Source organism: Equus przewalskii, chromosome 27, assembly GCF_037783145.1.
Source record: "Equus przewalskii isolate Varuska chromosome 27, EquPr2, whole genome shotgun sequence".
In the NCBI taxonomy this organism is placed as follows: domain Eukaryota; kingdom Metazoa; phylum Chordata; class Mammalia; order Perissodactyla; family Equidae; genus Equus; species Equus przewalskii.
The window spans coordinates 16,829,508-16,853,526 of NC_091857.1; the positions used below are offsets into that span (position 1 = coordinate 16,829,508).

At 34.2% G+C, this 24,019-nt stretch overlaps 1 protein-coding gene across 2 annotated transcripts in view; it reads right to left on the reverse strand.

Moving 5' to 3' along the window:
• Nucleotides 1–24,019, reverse strand: part of TMPRSS15 (transmembrane serine protease 15) — a 128,790-nt gene that overhangs the window by 101,293 nt on the left and 3,478 nt on the right. The window contains exons 2-7 of one of the 2 annotated variants that reach the window (XM_070597419.1): nt 23,698–23,828; nt 23,352–23,419; nt 14,766–14,917; nt 12,046–12,090; nt 10,522–10,557; nt 3,681–3,812 (exon numbers count right to left, since the gene is read on the reverse strand). In XM_070597419.1, coding sequence (XP_070453520.1) covers nt 3,681–3,812; nt 10,522–10,557; nt 12,046–12,090; nt 14,766–14,917; nt 23,352–23,419; nt 23,698–23,828 — 564 coding nt within the window. The remainder of the gene's footprint in view (nt 1–3,680; nt 3,813–10,521; nt 10,558–12,045; nt 12,091–14,765; nt 14,918–23,351; nt 23,420–23,697; nt 23,829–24,019) is intronic. The other variant, XM_008520245.2, reaches the window with a different exon arrangement.

Below are 24,019 nucleotides of genomic sequence, written 5' to 3' on the forward strand. Positions count from 1 at the left end.
ACTGGTTGAAGAATTTGTAAAATCTATTTGCAAAGCTGATCACATTTTAGTAATTCTTCACATCCATTCACTACATTTCGGGGGAAAGGTATGGACAGCTTTGTGCTGCACAGCAGGAGCCATAATTCTCCAAAGAGCTGAGTTATGTCCCTGGTGGCAGAGACTGTTGCATGTTTCCCATACCCTTTTTTGGTCCCTTCCTAGGCACATAACTAGAATGCACTTCCCAAAGTGGGGCCCTGTGACTGAGTACGGTCAATAAACTATTAAGGAAGTGATTGTGTTTATTTCCAGATATGATTTCTAAAAAGATCTTCCGTAACATTCTTTTCTTCTCTGTCAGTAGGTTGCAAAGAATCCAGTGGAGGACACTGGGGAAAGAAGGGACGGTGGGGAAGTAGCAGGTATCCCAAATGCCTACAGAGATCACAGCCCCTTGTCATCTTTTTTGGATTGTGACATAAATAAACTCTTATTGTCTTCTATTACTAAGGTTGTTTATTGTAGTATTTAGCCTGTCCTAAAGAATATAATCAGTTTGCCTGTCTAGTTTTCTATGAAGTTGTTGAGTTTTTGTCAGAACGGATAATCTACAGGTCTAGCTCTACTCTAAAGGGCCTTTGGTGAATTCCTGCAAGCAAGTAAAGATTAAGAAGAATACTTCTAAAGAAATCTAAAATAAAATTATAATGGTATTGAACTACTGACAATAACAAGGTTCAGAATGCCAAAATATAATATTTAAAAACATAGGCTTGTTCTAGGGGCTTTCTCATACATTCTTTTACTTAATTTCAGGATGTTTCTGGAGAACCCAATTTTACATAAGACAATGAGGCAGAATAGCCTTTCCGAAAAACACATACAACCCAGCCATGGATGAGTAGGATTACTGGGTGTCCAGGATTATAACTTTGTAGACTGCACAGTATTTTCCAGTGCAGCATCAGAAGAAATTCTGAGAGAGAGATAAATGAGCCTGTCAAATAATACCAGACATTCTATTGCCCTATCCAAAATGTTGCCTGTAGTAGGATGTGATTCATAAGGGTCTTCTGAGGACCCACTGAGAGCTCCCTCTGCTGGCTCTTTTTACCAGCTGTGTGTTTGCTCACAGCATTGAATTCTCCAGATATATACATCAAACATAGTCTATGCCCATCTATCCAGGTATATTGCACGTACACGAGGCATGCAAGCAACCTATGGAGACACTTGCCAACTTCTAAATAGGCCTGAACATTGCCCTAAAGGTGTGAGTCAGCATCTTTTTTTCTCATAGGTCAGCTAAAAAGTAAACTTTCTTGCTGATGCAATTCTAATCAGAAGAGAAAAACAATTTAAAGAAATTTCTGGTTCAGCTATAGTCAGCTATAAGTTGTGCAAACCTAAATAAGTAAAGACTAAAAAAGGAAGCTGTGTGAGGAAGTCAACATTAATGACTCTATTAATAACACAAACTAGAATTAGAGCTCACAGCTGGAGAAAAAAGAGAGCACAAAGGTCAATTTCATATAGAGAGAATTCTAAGTTAATTTTTCTGTGAATGTAGATTGATGGACAAGGGCTTTCATATAGAAATTATGCTATTACAAGTTCGAGTTGGTGCTGACAAGTGCACTTGGCTTTTGGGCTCCTCATTATTAATGATTAAATGATGGACAGAGTAATTGATTTGTTTACTTCCTTATTCCACAAGGCTTTAAATTTATTTTCCAAAATAGATACAATGTTAACTTTAAAATACAAATAATGAAGAGAGTAAAGAAAAATGGAAAAATGAGGATCTAGAGGCTTAAGAAAGTTAGTGACATATTGACACTAAGAAAGCTAGATGACCAGTTGATACTAAGGTTCAATGAACACAAAACCTGCATAATATTAAAAAGTAATAATGCAGTTTGATTACGTCTTTAAGGTAAACTTAGAGAATTAATTCAGTTCTAATACTGAGGCTTAGGTCATGAGTTTATAGTGGCTCAGAAAAATAATTCATGGCCTTACAACTTATCTTAGGGCAAGTTGTCACACTTATATGATACTTCTATGGTTATTTTCTTATATGCACTGATATTAATTTATCATGAAAATTATTAACTCCATGACAGTATAGACCAAATAATAGGTATAGTACATTTTTTGATTATTCAACTCATATATTTCCCTGCCTTTAAGATTATTGATCATGATATAGACTTAAAGCTGCATGTCTAACTTTGACATATGTTGTTATTTTTGAAGCATAGATCAACATCACTTCTGTTACCTCTTGATGGCACACTTGTATCATATTCTCCCTGAAAAGGGTTTGGAAACTGCCTGAAAACCACAGCAAAAAAGAATGTGGCTTTCTTCTCCTTTGAGTAACTTAGTTATATAAAATAGATTAAAAAATATCTGTAGCCTGCACTTTCTTCCAATATGCTCTGAGTGCACTTCAAAGTATATAGTTAAATTTTGAAGGTTTGCATTTTATCAAAGAACATTTGAATTGGGATTGCTTAATAGAAGCCTCTTTAGTCGAGTTGCCGTTTTTGAGTTGGTACTGGGAAAGAGACCAAGTGCCTGTCTTTTAAAGTATGTACGGAGTGGATAGGCAACTTTTTAATCTCTGGTTGTTATTGGAGCATTCATTATCAATTAATATCAAGCAAGAAGGGCAAAGTGCAACAAATAATAGAAAAGCAAAGTGAAGCAAATTGTAACTACAGCCTTTACACATTTCAGGAACCAATTGTGCTCATGGTCAAACCCTATCCTAAAACACACCAAAAAGTTGTTCAATTCATGCTTTCTGTTTAATTTTTAAAGAACAGATTATAATAGGTTAGAATTATTCAAATAGTTCTTCATATTACTTATCAATGTATATTTATGCATAATTATGTGATAATCTTTCATATATATGTTACCAAGCTAAAAATGAAGAAATAGGTCAAAGAACAAATATGTTTAAAGCACTTGGAGCCATACTCGGCATATAGTAAGTGCTACTTAAGTGTTAACTAATAATAATAATAACAATGGTAAAGTTATTATTAACACTCAAAACAGATGCTAAAATTTACAAACAAAATATGGTGTTTTATTCATCAGACATTAAGATCTTATTCAAAACTGGTTTCCATTATTCACAGAACTACAACTCCAGTACATTTGTTATCTGTTGTTTCTCTCCCAAAAGGCAAATAAAAGCAACTGTAAAAATTAAGGAGTGATGCTTACTGAGTTAGGAATCATTAAAATAGCCAAAAAAAAAAGACTGATATTACAATATGATGGCAAAAAAAATGAAAAAGCATTCAAATTCAAATTCCTAATGGTTTGAGTAGTTTAATAAGGGATGAAAAATAATGCCACTCTCTTCCCCCACTCATGGCAGACATTGTTAATCACAGCATCCTTTCTATAGTCATCAAATGGAATTCTGAGTAATTAATTCATATTTAATATTGTATAATAAAGTTAAGGAAAACATTAATATAATTATTTTTTAAATTTTGTATTAAATTATGATCGTGGCTATTGGGATACTTCATTCTCCAGTAGTTTCTGGTATCTGAGGGGTGTGTGTGCATGTGTGTGTGTCATGTGTGTGTGTGTATGTGTGTGTGTGTGTACAGAGACAGGGAAGATGAAAAGTAGAGAGGAGAGAAAGAGTGAGGGAGGACGTTACTTACCACAGATTTTATTATCTTCATCGGAACCATCTGGACAGTTTAATTCTCCATCACAAAATAAATCAATTGCAACACACTTTAGAGCATCAGCACAAAGCCTTGAACCAGGCAGGCACTCTACTGAGATGTTTCCTTTTGAGAAAAAGATTGACTTTATAAGTTTGCTGCATAGTAGATTTAATTTCCAACCAATGAGATATGTACAATGCTTGAATATTTATTATGTATTTTTTGTCATTTAGTCCTTACTTGTAAGCATATATTTCAATTTCTGATAGAAATAGCTATTTCATTTGATGAATCAATCACTTGTAAAAATGTAGAATTTTAAGTTTTGAAAAAGAAGATATATATTTCCTCATAGATATTCAATAGGAATATTTATTTTATTTCCATCTTGATAAGTCAATACTACAGTTTGGCCATTTATCCCCCAATGCTTACACCTCCTGGGGCTGCTGTATGTGTCATATGGGGCAATATATTGGAGGGTTTATCCCGTCATCTGCAGTATCTAGTAGCCACTTCATTAACTTATAAACATATTAGTTGAAAATATAGTGACTAAAATCAAGCTTTGCATTCTGCAGAGCAAAGTTTGTTAACGAAAGCCATTTTATAGTAAAGGAAAACACTTAAAATCTCCAGCACATCGCTATATTGAGCAGTGGAGAAACGCAATGGCTGTTCCGTTCAATATCTCTTTGCTTCTTGGGTCAGAGGTTCTTAGCGGGAAAGATGTAAACACACCCTGGAAGGATTCTGAATTGTACTCTGGCCAGGATCTGATCAATTTGCACCACTCAGCCTGTTCTGTCCTTCACTGCTCCTCTTTCACATATCTAAGTATAGAGATGCACCAAGAAACACAGTTTACTTCTGGAAAATAACTTAGAAATTTTAGGTGCCATTCTAAAATTAAGATATTCTTATATGCCAACTAGATAAAGACATACCTTTTTAACTTTCAAATATTTTTATTTGAATATTTTTGTCTGCGATTAGAATAACAATGATGGTTTAAAGTTTTTGAAAAAATCGTTAAGCTCAATAGCATTTTGTTGTTATTGTTCTTAATCTTAAAACCAGCACTGCACTGCCATCTGCTGGGTTTTAAAAATATATCTGATTCTGAAATTTCTCATGCTCCACGAAATTAACAGAGAAAATAAAAGTGCTTGTGTCAATGAATCAACTAAGGCAATACTTAATTAGGAACGTGTATAGACAGGGTTGCTGGGTATATATACAACTAAATGAGACTTTTGTAATAAGCTCTAATTAAAATGGATATAAATTCTTGGGAAATATATGGATATCTAACATCTAAAATAGGACAGGATAAAGATTAGAGCCATTCCCAAATCAAAGAAGACCTCCATTTAAGAGAATAAAAAAAGAATGATAAAAATGGTATTGAATAAACCCAAATGCGTATTATAATTGTTGATATATATATATGAGATACTCATCAAGAGAGTACTTAATCATTGAGTCCCTGCTCCACGAAAGACATAATGTCGATGATATTTCATAAATGTTTAATAAATAAATACATTTAAAAAATAGTATTATTCTAGAAACTCTGTGTCTATTTTACAGTAATCAATAGAATCTTAAGTATTCAGCGTTTGAAAGAATAGATTATGGGATATAGCTAAGAAGATGTATAATTTTGGTGCTCCTGATGCTTCCCATGGGAACTTTATTTCCTGAAGCTTCACCTTTCTGTCTGTTGCCTATTGAACTCTATAGGTTGAACCTTAAAACCACACTGGTAAGTGACACCATATGGGATCCTTAACCTCATTAATATCATTCATTCTCTCCACAAGTAATTATTGTGATCTTATTTGTATCACGCATATTTAAGAGATGGAGATAAACAAATGAGTAAGACAGAGTGTCTATTCTTATGGAGATTGGAGCTTGGAGTTTAGTGGGAGACTGGTTTACCACTAATTATTTTTAAAGAAAGGGTATAAAAAGTGCTATGGGAATGCCAAGGATTAGGCAGTTCATTTCCTTCTGAGGCAGGAGTTGAAAATATCTTCACATAAACTAGATTTTGAAGGATGCCTAGAAATGCACTGGGAAGAGAGGTATATAGAATATAAACATGGTGATGTGACAAGAGCACACTAATATACGGAAAACAGATGAGTCTAACTTTCTTGATGGCAGTATGTTTGCAGAAACCATAGCAGGAAGAGAGTTTGGTTCCAAACCCTGGAGGACATGTTTTCCTTTGTAAAATATTAGAAATATTTTTTCTGCAGGCAATTAGACTGAAAGTTCTTATGTATGTGTATGATATGACCAGTCTATGTTTCAAGACAATTCTGGGACCATGTGAAGAATTATGTGGAGAGAGGAGACCAGTTGAGAAGATGTTTCAATGGTCAAGGTGAAAGTTGATGAGGGTTGGAACTCTTGCACTAGCAGAGGAGATGAGGCATGGACTCGATTGCTTTTTTACAAGTAGAATTAATGAGCTTTAGTAACCTAATGTGCTCCTGATCAAAGAGAGGTGGAGAAGTGGGACTAAAAATGATATCTACAATTTTGGAATGGCCATTGAATTATTAATTGTCATTAGTAACAATAGTGATTACAAGAAGAACGGATGGTGGGATTAGAAAATCACTCTAGTTTGAATATTTTGATTTACAGGGGGAAATATTAGGTACTATAGTTTGAGTTATACTCTCTGTCTCTCCAGATTCTGTTTCATAAACACTCTTCAGCTGTCTTGGTTTACGAAGAAAGAGAAATTCCTCAAATTAAAACTAACACGGAAAATATAAATATAATTGTTATATAAGGGTAGTGCATGTTAGGATTTTATCAGATTATATTTTTACTGAGTGTTCTGTCTCTCCCTCATCTCATTACATACACATTTATGATGATATTTTACAACAAAACCATTCATTTAAACATTAACTGTTACAGAAATTAGCCAGATACCAGGTTTCAAAATGACTTTTCATTCTCAAAACTAGAGGTTCTTCGACTTGTGGACTAATTTGTCTTCCTTCTTATTCTTTAATTTCTTCTCTGGTATATCTCAGTTTCTGAGAAGTCTGTACTGTACTCCTCAATAGAGAATTTTGAGGGAAGGAGTTGAGAAATTCTATTTAAAGAAATGCACACCAAGAGAATAATAATTGATTCTGTTTATTAGAAGCTGATAGAATTGTCTGAATATTAGTTACTGTTATCTTGTGTGGGGAAAAAGAACACATTTTTATATCTATATGGTATTTTATCTTTAGTATATTAATTTTTTTCATATTATGAAAGCCCACTAGTAATTAGTAGTATTTGGAATTCTGCAAATGGAAATTTTTAATTATCCATTTATATTCATATCATAAAATATTCAGTATAAACTCAAATGTGATTACTTCAGAAAGATCTAAAATCTGAGCAATTTCCAGTGATTCAGGATAAGGAACTTCCTGTGCCTACTTTGTGCTAGACATTGTGGAGGATATAAAGACTGAAATCCATTATATTTTTTTCTTCCAAGCTGGTTACAAGAAGTGTCACTGACAAGATAATAATTGGAAAATCATATTTTGAAAATCTTAGATTTTTATTTTCGGTATTATTTAAATGGGAATAATAATTCTTGATAGCCAACGCTGTTTGAGACAAATTAAGCCAAGATCCTTATAGCTTACTTAGTAGTGAAGTAGAATCTGAATCCATGAATGCCTGCCTTTAGAGACCAAGTTCATGTCACTACACTGTACTGGAAAAATAGCCATCACACTACAGAAATTATCATCTACTTTGATAGAACAAATTTAATCCCTTAGTAAGACTATGGCTGGTCAATCCAAATGAAATTACAGTGGAAAGATGCTTTCGTAGTTCTGATATCATGTGTGTAGGAATGGCTTAAATTAGTGGAGGGCATTCAGCAATATATACATGTTGATGTCTCAAAGGTAGAGAAAAAAAATCCTTAAAGTCACAATATATTTGGGGTTGAGTAAAGTCTCTGCGTTTTAGTCCTGGGACAATTCAATTGAGAAGAATAATTCTGCCTTTACTTCTCTTGACCCAATTTTATGTTTTTCATTAAATCAGCCAATTCTTTCTCTTCAATCCCCAAACCCCTCCACATAGAGGAATTGTAGCATGATTGCGTTTTGTATGAGGTTGAGAAAGCCCATGATAGTGAAACTTTTGTTTTTCTGCAGTCATTGCCTACACAGTAAGCAACAAAGGGCTAGAACAAACTGTATTCTAGAAACACTTCAAGCATGTGAGCAATTGCCCAAAACAGCCCCTCTAGGCACTCTGTAGTAGCCAAGAAATCAATCAGCATAAGGCGACCTCAGTTCCCATCTCTCTCCTCCAGGGTTCCAAATGGACTAGTAAAACTTTACGGTAATTGGCAACAAATGCAGTTGAACAATAGAACACAATCCTCATGAGCTTTGTACCCACTATCATACAAAAATCCTCTTCGGCAGAATTTATAATAGTACTAATGCCAGGTATATGATGCATGCATTTGTTGATTTTTCTCAAACTCTTTCTTCTAGGCATATAAAAATGAGAATAAACTTAACATCCCTGAAAGGCATATTCATAATAAATTACTGCTTGGAAACTGCAGTTTTCAAGTTTAATTGCCTTGTTCCTCTCCATAAATCTATAGTATCTTGCTGTATGAGAGGGAAAAATAGGAAGGATGATTGGGGACTCATGTAACGCATGGAAAGAGGGAATATAATATCTTGCCACTTACTTGCCTTATCATAATTCTTTGAGGACTGCTTAAGTTTATTCAGTACAATCTCCAATAACAGGAAAGCTTCAGAAGTGGAGTTTTTTTGTCAAGTAAATGATCAGATTAAAATGAGCATTACCAAGTACCATTTTCTTGTTTTAACCTTAGTTTAATTTTTGAAAAATCTTTTCTAAAAAAGTATTCAATAACTTTTTTTTCCTGGCTAAGTAAGAAGGAGGAAGGGAGAAGGGACTGAACATTGGTTGTTATTTCTTCTTTATGCCAGTCATGAATTGAGACAATACAGTGGTATCTGCATTATTTCTCTTTTAATTCTCATGACCGCTCTCTAAGATATACTTTTAATATTTATCTTTCGGACAAGAAATATAAAGTTTAAAAAGAGTGGTTAGCTTACCACACACTGCATACTGAGTCATCAGTGGAATTAGTTAATGGTGGATAGACTCATGCCTTTTCAATGATTGTGAATTGTATGTCACTTTTTGGTCTTCACTTTGAATATCAGCGTGTGAAAGGTGAGGCTAAATATATACTGATCTCATTCCTATAGTTTCCACGTAGCAAAGGAGATTTCTGCTTCACTCCCAAGCAGAGATAAGCATGGGTGGAATATTACCCTATGCTTTCTGTTCCCTCATTCACCATCTCCTATGGCCAAAGGAAATAGGGCATATGGTTCATCCATTTCTGTATGTTTTTGACACATTTGTCTTCAGGATAATAAAAGAAAAATACTTGTTTTAAGTCCAAGGATTTCTTGCTTTAACATTGATTTTTTCCCCCTAAGTCATTCCACATTTTTCTCTTAGGACATTTTATACACCTCAGAGATCCTCAATAACTGTGGGTTATATGAATCACTCAATGAATCAATAAACAGACAGACGAATAGAAAACAGGACACTAATTTGATATTTTTTGCTGACTTTCAAAGTTAGAGAAGTAAATTTCTCAAAAATATATTAAAATTCCTGTTTCGATTTATTTTTAGATTAAAGGAACTAGCCGCTATCAATCCTACAAGCATTTTCTGAGGGTGTGTTGAAAGGTGATTTTAGATCCTGTAAATAGTTTTCCACATTGGAGAAGGGACTATGGGCTGAACAGCAGTTTTATTTTTCTGTATGTTGTGCTGCCACGTGGATATAACCATATACAACCCAGGCTGTCTTATCCCACCAAAAAGACCTTTATGATTTAGAGGTGTCATGGCTTGTCTCACAATGCATTTTAATTAATGATTCATGTATCACTTTGTTTTTCAAACATTACACCAACTATTTTGTCCAAGAGTTATGAAGTCTTACCCAGAAGGACATTTATAATTCCACAAATGTTTTTTCCTGGTATGTTTATAATATTTGATGTAAACCCTAAACACATAAAAACGGAAGTATTATTTTAAGAGCTGAAGATTTATGCAATATGGGCTTTATTGAATTTACCTGAAGAGATGAGGCACACCCAGGTCATTCAACATGAAGATTAAGTTAGGACCAGAGAAGGCACTTTGGTTGACCAGCAGATAGACAGAAGCACAGTGGACAATTACTAGGAATCCAGAGAAATTGTACATCAAAGATATATACCAGGAGTTGGCACAAAGTAGGGACTTAATGAAAAGTTGTTAAATGGATGAATCCAAGGCTACTTTGCTACATTACTGGTTTGACCACCAGCACCATGTTAAGAGGAGAGAGCAAGCATGTCTAACTTGCATGGAGAGAGAAAAATCAAAGAGGAAATCCCTCACATCTGATGAAAACTGCATCCCTTCTGGAAAACATTTTGATTCTCTTTGTGGATTCTTAGCAGCAGATAATAATCAAAGTTCCAATAGACAGAGGACTGGAGTGAGGTCAGATAATCCAATCATTAGTATCAAATACATTGTTCACTTTTAGTGAAAGTTTAAGTTAAAACTGCAAACTTTTATGCTCTAATTTTCTTATCTATAAAATAGGAGTAATATTAACTGCTATGTTATCAGAGAATTCTCAGGAGCCTAAAATGAAATATAAGTGAAAACTTTTTAAAAACGATACAAATGCTATTATTAAAACTGACCTGGATTTGCAGTAGGACTGTTGGTTGTTAGCTTGTCTGTAAAAATAAATGACATTAAGATGATTATTACATTTTAAACTGATTATTATGAATTTATTGTATATTCCTTCTGTTTAATGTTTAACCTTAGAGAATTTTTTAATTTACTGTGAATCATTAGTATCTATAAACTTAAGAATATGTCATTTGTATCTGGATCCAAGGATAAATCTTTTATGTTTTTGTTGATTTTCAGAATTGTAATGCAGAGGTTTTTAGATTTTTGTCATCATTTGCTTTTTTAGTTAAAGAAGATGACGTTTTTTGATGATCAATAACTAAACAAAAGGATTCATTGATTTCATAATGACTATAGACTTAAATGTGCTAGGTTAATCTGACATGATTTGAAATAGAAGCTTGGGATCTGCTTAGATCATGAACTTTGCAGTCTAAAGGAATTGCTTGTAATTCCTGAGTTTGCCACTGAATAGCTGTGTGAGTTTGGACACATTGCCTATTACTTATTTCTTTTTAAGTGGAAAAAGAAAGCAGCATCTGCAGTATCTCTCTGCAGCATCTTTCTGAGAATTAAATGAGGTAATGTTTGAAAAATGTAGTACCCGGCCCAAGAAGATACTTAAAAAAAAAATAGATCTTTCAAATATGATAAAAATGGTCAGGATTATAATACCAAAAGTAATATCTTTATAGTTTTATAACAATTTGCACTTAAAATCATTTATATATAAATTTGATATTTGGGATGACTTTTGAAATATTCATAAAAATTTTATTATTTACAATTTATGGGAAGCAGATTTTCACAGGGCTAAAGAGAAGTGCCCAGAGGGGTAAAGAGAAGTGATTCTGGTGGTTGGCAAAACCAGGATTAATTCAGATCTTCTGACTTCAATTTAAATTATTTTTCTACAACAGAAAATTATTGAAAACTTTTGATAAATTATCAAAAAATTATTGATAATTTCCCCAAACAAACTCTTTTGATAGTAGTATGATCTTGATAAGACAAAGAGAAGTTGTAATCTTATGAGCAGTAGCAACCAATTGTAGTTAGAAAGATGGGGTGAAGAAAATGCTGGAATAGAGCAAAGTTAACATTAAGTCAGATTCTCCTTTCCAAAGAGAGTGATACATTTTGAAAGTTATCATTTGCTTATCTTTTAAATAGCCTTTTCCTCATTCTAGTGACCTTACAAATGTCATAATGTCATCTCCTAGGCTGCATGATCAGAACCATATTTTGGGCTCACACACACACACTCTCACATCATGCATGTATACATGCTGTATAGAATTTAAAATATGAAAGGAACATTGGATATACATTTCATATGTAATTAGGCATTATGAACTCTGCAATATTATGAACTTCATTATTCCTAACCAAATATATGCATTTTACATTTCAATATGAAGAATAAATGTATCAGAAAGAGCTATCAGAAAAAATGAATTCTTCCCTAACATCATGGAGTTTGATGGTCACCAAGTTATATTTTCAAAAATTCTGTATGTACTGACCTGAAGTTTTTGCAGGGATTACTGTAGAGGAATTCTCCGAAGATGCTGGAATAAAGCAAAATTCGTTTGAAGCTTGGGCTTGTAAAATAAACTAGTATTTTACAAAACATTAAGTGCAGTTTGAATACTCAAAGTGCATCTGACCCTTTAGAATTCATGTTTTATCCCATTTCATGCCGAATGGTCTATTATTGTTTGATTGTGATACATTTCATGGATTTCCAGATTATGTATATCCACCCTATATAATTTACCTATACAAAAAGTTTGCTTTGCTTTATTTTACCCATTTAAGAAAGATATTTATTTATCATTGTTATATAGAATAATTTATATTTAAGACAACTAATGTAACGTCACATACCAGATCTCATCAGACCTAGAACCAATGGTTTTACACTGAAATATATGAAAGATGTCAAAATAATCTTGCACATAATAATATCTACTGGGAATTAAGTACTGTTTAAGTCGAAAGGGCTTTTTATAAAAGATTAAAAACTGGCTATTTTCCTCAACATTTAACATGTTCAATAGTTTTAAAAATATAATGACCCAACTATGCAAGATATAAAGTAAACAAAAGCACATCTTATGAAGAGCCTTCATCTAGTGAATTTGTTTTTATTCAAAATTGTATTTATGGTAAGTAGGCTAACAAGTACATTCTTTTCTACTAACTTGGTTATTTCAGTATTTCTTCATTTCTACATTGTCTAGTTCCTACGAGATCTATAGCAATTTCATAAATGATATATGGTAGACTATTAATGAAGAAGATAACAAAATAAGGTTAGTAATATTTTTTCATAAAGATATTTTAAATTTGTATTGTGTTTGATTTGACAGTGTACTATACAAAAATCCAAGGTGTTTATGAAATTCTTAACCAATTTTAAAATGTTATAAATCTGAAAATTCACATGATACAAGTGAATGTTAAATACCTAAAATTAATCTCAGTATCATGTTTGTAAATGTGTTTTAAAATAGTTCAACAAATTAAATGTAACTTCAACTTATGGAGCATATTCTCGAGTTGATGTTGTGTTAAAGTTTATTGCATTCATGACTCTTATTCTAAGTTAACTCAAAGGATATGGTTTTATTAAAATTATTTTAAATTAAATTATTTTTAAAACCACAAACTTCCCTCCCCAAAATAGCCCAATTTTAGGGAGTCATGAAAATAATTTTCAGTACCCCTGTCAGTTCATATGCCATAACAGACCTTCGGGAACTGATGCATATTCAAATAAAGAGAGCAAGAAGTCAACTTTCTGGAAGAAAATTGACTATTGAAAACAAATCAATCAATATTACTCAAAGACAAAACCATTGGAAACAAATTGTCGTATAATGGTTAATAGCACAGACAACAGAGTCAGACCACCTGCGTCAGAACCCTTGACCCAATTCTAAATAGCTGTGTGATTTAAGACAATTTACCAGTATTATTTGTGCATTGGTCTCACCATAAAATGGGGGTAGTAAAGATATCTCGTAATAAGATTGATGTAAGGAGTAAATGTGTTGGTGGTAGAACATCTATTCTAGTTAATACGAGTTACTAGTAGTTTTCAGCTCTTCTGAATCAGACAAAGATCCAAAACAAACAGTCTCTGCTTGTCAGCTGTGCCAGAGGGGACCCAACTGTCAGTAGAGGAGGCACCAAGAACGTCAGCTGTCTTCTCACTGAACTGGTATGATGGGATATACAGGAGACTTAATGAAAGAGAAAACTGCTTGATGAACCATTGCTGTAAACAAAAGCAATGAGAGGTCCACAGTTTCCTATCTACTACTACAAAATCAAAAAACAAAACAAGACACTTCCATATGCTTTATTTATTTGACTGAGAGGCAAACCTGGTCTGACTGATCTCATTCTGTAACAGAACTGTTTGACCTGGCATTAGGGCACTAGGGGTTTGGCTTTATTGCGCTTGATGTGGATATTGATATCTTGATTAGCTTTCTAACATCCAAAGATTTCTAAATTCCAAAACATAAATGTCCCCAAGGATGATACATGAGGGATTGTGGATCTGGAAAATTATTATTGTTCTCAACCAAAATAAGCACAGAGAGTAAATTTTATTGAATTAAATTGAATGGGGGGTGACTAGAATGGAAAATTTAGAATAATCTAAGCATTGATAGACATTGTCCCACTATTACTTTTGATACCCTGTATCTCTTTCCCTTTTGATTTATTCTTACCTTAAAATTATTTATCATTTTAAGAATAAAGTTTTACTCTATAAATAAGTAATCAGGATGAATCAAACTCATTGACTCCTGGTTTTTCTTCCTCTTCTTCTTTTAATTTCTCAATTAGAGACTGGATGTTTGACTCTAATCTAATAATGTCTATGACTCTATCAGAAAGAAAAGAGAGTCACTTTCTGATGGAGGATACCTGAAAAATCAGAGTGTGCTTGACCAATGCCAAGAATGTGTAAGACCCACAAACATTTATGCATGCCAGTATTTTCAGAACTTTTTTGCTATTTGATATTTTACAAAATTTTTCTCATTGGTATTTTTCTTCAAATACAGCTTCTTGGTATTTCACGTTTTTCATGTAAATGTGTTACCTCAGGCAGTAAGACATGTTCCTAAAGTCAAGAGTGATCCCACTGCTTTCCTGGTATATAGCTCAAATTTTAATTTCATAGCTTAATGATTCAAAGAAATTAAATAATGTTCACAGATACCTGTGATATCAATGCTGTTCAAATCAATATGGAAAGTGACCAGTTGGCTGGATTTATTTGCTTCAATGCCTTGAATCATTTCTTCTTTTACATTTTCATCTGACACCCACTGGGCAAAGAAAAGGTCAAATATGACTGTAATGCTGCCATTTCTGCAGAGCAAAAGATGATATAAGAGGAAAAAATCAGTCTTGTTCAAATGACTTGTGCTCAATTCATGTAAGATGTCTTTGAAATTCTCTACAGTTATCACCTTGTTAATCCTCATTACTACTGTGCAAGTTAGGTTATGTCAAATATTATCTTTATTTTATAGGCGAAGAAAAAGTAATTGAAAGACTAAATGTTTTTCCAAGAACACAAAGACAAATCTAGAATTGGAATCTGAGTTTTCTGAGTTCCACATTAACACACTAATCCCTAGGCCAGGCTGCTCCCCAATGTCACTTGTGTCAAATTAAACATAACCACGTGGTATCATGGTATTTATTTTTATTTTACTGTTTGAGAGAATTAAGAGTATAGATTTGTTGTTTTTCACAGAGGACTTCTAAGCAGGAAGATAGTTTTACTGATTTCAAAGAAAATTTTTCTGTATAGTTTATGAAGGCCTGATAGCAATTGATCTATATCTACGTTTCTTCTCTATTTTTAATATAAAATTTCAAAATATGCCCTGATTTAAAGGTATAGAAAGAAGACAAGCATCCCTGAGATTATTTGGGACTCAGGGGTATTCAATATCATGGTTGAGAGTTCGGATCTCTGACCACAGCATTAGAGTTCAAAGATACGGCCTGAATCATCTTCCCTTTTACTTATTCCCTGCTCTGAAACATGCATTTAAAAAATTTTCTTCATTGGTGGTTTTTTCAGGGTTTTTTCTTTTTCTTTTTTGTGAGGAAGATTGTTGTTGAGCTAACATCTGTGCCAGTCTTCCTTTATTTTATGTGGGATGCTACCACAGCATGGCTTGACAAGTCGTGCTAGGTCTGTGCCCAGGATCCAAACCTGCAAACCCCAGGCCTCTGAAGCAGAGCACAGGAACCTAACCACTATCCCACTGGGCCAGCCACTGTTCACAGTTTGAAGAAACATAAAAATTAATACATTTTTGGCCCAATAGGGATACTTGAAAGATTTTTGCTCGCTTGCCTACATTTCTACTTGCCTCACGCTATCCTCTTAGGATACAATCTCTTGGGAGAAAAACTCTGGCTCTGACCTTCATTCTGTACCCCTCAGTAAGCTGGGAGTACTCAGAGAAAACTTGGATCCTTAAGAGGCAGACTAGGGAAACTCAAATTTTAAATTTTATGTTTGCTGGTTCTGAAATTTGGGAAGTCACACTCATATCCTTGTGATTTCTATAAGTTAATGAGATTCTTGAAGGACTTCATCAACTCCAAAAGAATTCTTTATTTATCTGTCCATATAACTATTCTGATAGGACCTAAAATAAATGTTCTTTTTTTTCCTCTATGTCTATATTATAGGATCAGAATATTCCTGAAAGATTGTAGTAGATCAGCCTCTCCTTTAGGTAGGATATTCCTCTTAATGTCTGTGCCACTATTCAGATTCACAGTTTAGCAGGTGATTCCTTTCTATATAGCTGATTTTTCATTTTTTAAACGAACAGGATACCCTGATATGCTAATTTCCTGCTTGATCTTTATTGAATTATTTTGAAATGTTAGCATCTATAACTTTCCAATCATTTGCTGAAATCATTGTAACCAAATTTTGTAAAGGAGAAGGCTCCTTAATAACGATTTAGTTCAGGGTTCCCCAAACTTACCTGTACAAGGAATCACGTGCTGTCTTTGATAAAGATATATTTTGTCACAGACACTGTTTATATCTACTCTTTCGCATTTGTTAATTTTTCCATGCTGGCCAATTCCTAATTTTATTTGAGAGTAACTCTGTTTTTTCAGGAAAAGTGATGGCTTCCAACCATTTCTCATGTAAATGATGGTTTTATTCATGGGCATATAACCCGCCCCTGGTCACTGGAATCTGAGGGGACACTAACGGGAAACTTCTGGAAAACTTTTCCATATCTAACAAAAGAAAGGCCTGTAGTAGACTATTATTCTTCTTTGTTTAACATTATTATGTCCACACGTGATTGCTGGAACTGGCACATCCATCTTTGAGATGTGACCATGAGACAAGCTACAGTTGACAAGCTAAAGTTAGCATAGTGAAAAAAGAAAAGCACCTAAATTCCTGATTATGTCAGAGTTGTACCACCAAATTAATCTCTGCTGAAGCCTCCAGATTTCTTGTGATGTCAGATGATAAACACATATTGTTTAAGGCACTTTTAGTCATGTGTTGTGTTCATTGCAATTTAAAAAACTCTAACTGGCATATAACTCCCAAGCCCCACCCCATATTTATTTAAACACAAGCTGCAGAAGCGGGAGATTACTCTATTTTGCATCTGATGTTGGCTAGCATTGTCATTTTAGTAATGAGAAGATTGAGGCTCAGAGTAATGTAGGTAACTTTGCCTTGAGTTATACAGCTTATTAGTGTCAGACGTGGGGACGAAACCCAGAGCCTCTGTCTGCCAAAGGTGTTTTCATGTAGTTCCTGTCCCCAAACCCCCAACACCAAGGCTGTCAATACCATTATGAACTCTTTGTCAATAGGAAAGATAATACAACACATTTACCTATATGCAGCCCCAGGCTTTTATTATCTTGCATTGTTACCACAACTTTATATTCAAATAGATGAGGAAAATAGCTAGTTGGATTTTTGAGGGAAAGGGAAAATATTTTATTCTCTCTATGCTTTCAAGAGACAGAATCTTCCCTCCGCTTCTTCTTCCTCACCCTCTTCCTCCTTTCTTACTCTTTCTCTCTTTCTTTCCTTCTTCCTCTTCCTCTCTTTCTCCTTCTTTTCCTCCTCCCTTAATTTTGTCTCCTTAACAACCCTCCTCCCCAAAGTAGTGAAACGGACAGGATTAAGTATGGTTAAAGTGAGAGTGAACAGTATCCATTAATTTTTCTGTCTTCAATTCCACATCTTCACCTTTTCCTTAATTGCACACGAGATATTTTTAATTCTGATTAAATCTGCATTTGCTCTTAGTAATTTCCGCATGTTTAATTTGGCCGAACGCTTACTTATATTTTATTTGAGTTAGGGAGTAGAAGAGGTCGAGCACTTTTGGTAGAGAAAGTACAGATCTGGAATTTTCCTTCACTGAGTTGAAAGTAAGTGCATTAGTTCATCCTCAGGCATAAAACATCTTTGTAGGAAAGATGAGCTCTTCGTTGTGAATTATACATTGCATTTAATAATTTATACTTTACAAGGACAAGGGTTATATATCCTATATCCACATAAGGTTATATTTTTAAAAATTCTTTTTCTTATTCACTGTAAATTTTGAGATAAGAGAGATATATAGTACAAATCAGGAAAACCATAATAAACATTTGTGTTTCACCTAATAAGAAAGCTTCAGCTCTTACTTTAGTAGTTTGGTTATGATCTCTATCGTTGCTGTGAAATTGATTTTATTTACTAAGGTAAATGAGCATTCTTCCTCTAGGAAAAAAAAAAGGAAACAATGGCCATTTTCATCTCAAAGTGCTTGTTCCAATAGAATATCTGAGGCTTTTTTTTTAAGCAGATAAATCCTATCAATGTACAGAGAGCCTGTGTGCCATAAATCAAAATGTTTCTTATCTCTTATTTTCTTTAATGATATTGATAACCTCTAGGGTTGCTGAGCAAACAAAAGTCTTTCCTAACTTTGTGACTCATCTGTACTCAAAGGGCAAAATGAGCTGCATATTGCCACAAAGGGTAAACAGCATTTTATGAAAAGAATCAACGCTAAATGCTCTCTGAGTCAAAGCATTTTCCACAAAGCAGAATAACAAAGTGTTCCCAGGAGAGCAAACCATTTGCTTGTCCTGCAGAATGGCTAAACACACACACACACACACACACACTCACATGCATGCACACACACACACAATTTAGCAGGGGGTCAGGAGTTGACATTAAATAATATTTGTAAAAGGAAGAAAAGATATGTTAATGACTGAGCTTAGTGCTATAAATTGACCATATACATAATTAAACTCATGTGGTATCAGTTTTTTTAGATATATTTTTCACAGTTGGTGAGGATATTGTTATCTAATTGAGAACTCACTTACTTCTGTTTCCTGATTTTATCCATTGGAGTTTAAATTAAAATAATTTTAAAAATGAGTTAAGAGTCTGCCACTTTTTCCTGTGAATGGAGTCTATCTTTTTATATGTGATTGTTTAAACATAAATGTTTGCTTGTTTTTCTCTTTCCTGCTTCTAAATTCCTTTTCCTATCCTTCTCTTCTCAGTCTCCCAAAATACCCACTTGTAATTTATTGTACCGACATTTTCATGCTTCCTTTGTATTGCATCTTTCAAAAACTCACTTCTGATTTAAAAGTAGCTCAGCCACAGCTAGGTGAAAGTATGTCTACACTGATGAAGTATATTATTTGAGAATCATGATAAAATATGTATCAAGGTTTAGGCTCCATTGATCTTGTAGGTAGCTATAGAGGAAGGGAAAGAAATAATTCTCAGCTCAAATAATTTATAATTTCATAGTGATTTTACCATCAACAGAAATAAAAGATTACTTATTAAATATCAAAGAAAATGCTGGGGTTTTGATAACCCACCAGGCCTATATGTAAAAGTCTATATTCAACAAATTTTCCCAATCTAGTAAAATAAAGTTATCCAGCATATTGTAAACATGTAAACATGAAGGGTCCCTTTAGCAAAACTATCCTGATAAACTCTGCAGTGGATACCGCTCTTTGTCTGGATTTCTCTGGGCAGATCCTGATGAAGGTGAGGCAGGTATCTGGGACACTTCTCCTTAAGGAATGCGGAAAACTTAGAGAAATAAATCTGAACTGCTGCTTTAATGCAGATCTCCACAGTCAATCCTCTACAAAACTGGAAAGGAGAAGTTGGTTCCACTCACTCCAAAGAAGAAAAATAGCTTAAAGTGGAAAAAAAAAAAAAATACCTTGCATGCATGGCTTTACTCTCGCAGAGTAAATATTGAATAAACATTTTAAAAATTGTACCTTGAAAAAGACCAAAGAAATTAACCTTTCTTGAGAGTCCATGTCTCCTTCTAGTCCTGATCTTGGGCCAATGAAAGAGGCTATCAGACATAATAAGCCCTGGAAAACGGAGTAGAAGCCTCTGTATTGTAGACAGAGATGAAGATAGTAGATGGGGGTAGGGCTAGCCGGCTCCTGAGACTAAGATGTCATGAAGGTACAGTGGGATAAGTAATGATAAATATAGGAATAGATAAATAGGTGAAAAAGAAAGAAAGACAGAAAAATTTAACTTTTTTTGGTATAAAAAGATGAAACTTTATGTTTTGCTTCATTGTGCCGTCCACTGATAGGATTAGCTTGGTTTCAACAGGAATTGGCAAGGCAATAAATTTCCTTCTGCGCCTTAAATGATCTTCATTTGACCTGTCATTGTTTTTCTAAGCATCATCTCTGCCTTTGACTTAACCTTCCTACCTCTACTTGGTCACTAAGACCTAAGGACTCTTTTGCTAACATCAAGACTCTTGGGAAGACCATCTACAAAACTGTAGGCTCTCTGGTTCCGTTGTTCCTGATCTAAGACAAAAGATTAGCATTTCTATAGAGTCAGGCTTATTGTCTTTCTCCAGTGACCTACAGTCCCCTATGGCTTTCATTTGACACAGGTTAAATGTCAGACTCCTAGGCTTGTATCCAGCAGTTTCTTGATGTCTTGGTGTCTTCTTAATGACAGCCAGCCAGATCATATCCTCAATATGCTACACTAATTCTTTCTTTACCAGAAATGGCTTCCGTTTTCTTCCCTACCCATGCTTCTCATACTGTGCTGCATCTTTCACCAAATCTTCCATGACCCACCCTTCCAACCTGAGGGGCTCCTTAATACATTAGCACATCTGAGCTTCCAGAGAACTATTTTAGAATTTTTTAGCTAAAATTCTATTCTAACAGAAAGCTAAAGCCATAGTTATAATATGCTTTTTTTTATATCTGTAAGACAAGGGTTAAAGGAAAACATGCTAACACCTAATGTTCTACTCAATGCATCAACAGCAGATGTTACATAAATGGTTCACTCAGTTGCTAGGACTTAATGGAGCATATACTCTAAACTAGGCCTTAACCAGTTTCTGAAAATACAGATATCAAAGACAGATTTTCTGTCGTGCGAGAGCTCATTGTCTAGTAAGAAGATAGGCAAATTGGTAATTACATACAGGATTAGATTGTCACTTTATATGTAAGAACAAGGTGCTAAGTGAGCAGGTGGGGATGTACTTAACCAGACCGGAATATCAGTTGAGCATCCCAAGAGGAGGTGACCTAGGCTGATTGTTAATGGCTTGTAAGGATGGATGAGTTATTTATATTTATAGTAAGGGAGAAATGGAAGTTCAAGCAGTGAAAAAGTATTCAAAAGAGAGAAGGCAAGATTCTTTGGGGGGTGTACAGATAATATGGTAGGGTTGGTGCTGATGCCTATGGGGAGTGGGGAAGGAAAATTAATAACTACAAGCAGGATCAGTCAATGAGAGCCAAAGAAATAAAGACTTGGTTGAGAATAAAAAAGAATTTTCTAGCAACTGAAGTTATAAAGAAATAAACCAAACACGGTAATAACAATGATTCTTCAATAGACAGTTTGCAAGATGGCTTCCCAATTTTTATCAGATATCCTTATGTGAAGTAATCCATTTTAAGTAGCATGAATTTCTTTTATTGGAGGAGAATGAACTTCCTTCTCAGGCTGTGGGCATTCCAGCCCAAAGCAGGGAAGCAAAGGCTAGATTACATCATTTAAAATCTTTCCGTCTCCCACATTCCTATTACACAAACTGTATATACAACTTGCCATGTACTACCTAGTACATTAGCTAGTACACAATAAATGATGTACATGTATTACACAATAAATGAATAAAAGTAAAATTAATGGATATTTACACATCATAGGTAGTGACTTTATGTTGTCTTGAAGACATATAGAGAGGGCATTGCTCTCTGCTCTGGAGCTCACATCTTGTGCTTTCGTTTAAATTTGTGGGCTTGGAGCTTTCTCATTGTCCATCCTCCCAAATGTGATAACCACCTTCAATTGCAGGGCGCCAAAAGACTAACAACTAACACTTGTTTACCTCCGTGGCAAAAACAATATGGAAAGTTGGACATGTGTAACTAAGGAATATTGCCACGAGTCCAGTTTGCTTAGGGGTTTAACTGGCATAACTCAGGTTGCCCCAGGCTTATCTTGACTTTCATTGTTTGGTCTTCCTCCTGTCCAGGTTTGGTATCTCCCATTTTATTTCTGTAGAAAATAGAAATTTCCTTTTCTCTATTTCATCTTGAGTCCACCCATCTATTTTACAGTTAAAATTATCCTCACCACCCCTGTGATGAGTTGCTGTCCTCTTTGGGTTCTGTCACTATAACATCCTGATATGAAGGCGGACATATGCTAAATCAGAAGAAAAACAAAACTGAGTGTAAATACCTTCCCCAACACTTACTGGTTGAGTGATCTGAGGCAAATTACTTGATATCTCCAAGCTTTGGTATCATATTTATAAATCAGAATACTTACAACTCTTTCACGGTCATTTTGTGATGAATTAGATAATACATTTTACTTACATCACAAAATGCTTAGCCTAAAGCACACGCTCAACCAGTGAGTTTCCGTCAGTTTACTACCATGTGTCATAGGATCTGTATTTTCCCCAAACTTCTGGGATACGGTCTTACCACCAGTGCTTTCTTATTCTGTGTTATTTTATAAGCTTTGCTACCTTCTCCTGTTTTTCAGATATATCAGGTCTTGATTGCTCTCACTTTTTCTACTTTTCTATTTTTTTAATGGAATTCCCTCTCTGCTTTTTTCCCTTTTAACTTAGTTTTATAGATTCTAACTGGCATGACTATTTCCTGCTGATTCATATCTTTATTCCAAAGTCCTAATGGTAGTTTGCAGTTAAGAAAACTCCTGATTCAAGTATCAATAGTGAAATTGCATCACTCTCCTATTAATCTAAGATTCATTCATTTTTTGAGCACTTTCTTGCTCCAAGTACAGTCTTATGCCCTCTGAGTATACGAATGAACAAGTCCTCTCTCTTATGACTTACAGTGTGAATGAAATATAATGAGCAAACTTCTGCCACATGTTCACAGCAAACCAACCACTATCAGCATCTGCATACATTCAACCTCAGCTCCCTCCATGTGTCTCTGCAAGACTTTACCCTCAGGAGAGAGAAGCATGTTAACACAATATCAATTATCCGGAATTGTTATTATTATTTGCTACTAATATGAAAGTTTATGCTGTTCCACTTTTCTCAATCGTCACAAGAACGTTGAAAATTTAAAATATTCCCTTTTCTCCTAAAAGCAATGACACTACTTTACAAATATTAGCAAAAACGGTTGCTATTTTTCTAGTCTGTTCTTTCGTTCGATCAATAGAAAACTTTTGAGTTGTACTCACTCAAATTGTAAAACTCTTGAGTTTTTATATTCGTTTTTCAGATTACTTGATTGAAAGATCTCATCTATCTAAAAAAGGAAAGGTTAAAAAAGCATATTCAATTTAAGATTTAAACTTTTTTTATAAATCTTAAACAAAGCAATCTTTATATTCTGCTTAGAACTAGATTAAGGGCAATTTCCTTCTCTGTGGTGATGGGGCTCATACATTTAAGCATTTTGAGCATGTTAAATTTATGTACTAGGTTTTTCAAAGTTAGAAAAGGGGATCTATGTATCTTTTGGCTAGTAGTTAGTGAAACTATGCCATGAAATTTTAAACCAGCTGAAGAGAGACAGACTCCTACCATTTGCTGAAGGTCAAAAGCAAGAACTTTGAAATCCACTGAGAGTTTGTCTTGCAAATTAGGATTATATGTAACTCCTGATGTTATTTTCAATGTCCCTCTGGCTTCATGACTGTTTCCAAATTCTGCATCTAGATGAATTAGTAAGAAATAAAATACTGAAAAAGTGAATTATGAATAAGAGAGAATATACACATTCCAATATTGGGGGACAAAATTTGCAACCGCTAAATGCATCTCTTTGGTATGAGAATTATTTTAGGCCAATTGTTTTTAACTAACAGAAAGACTCAAGAAATTTTGCTCTTTACTTCCCCCTTAA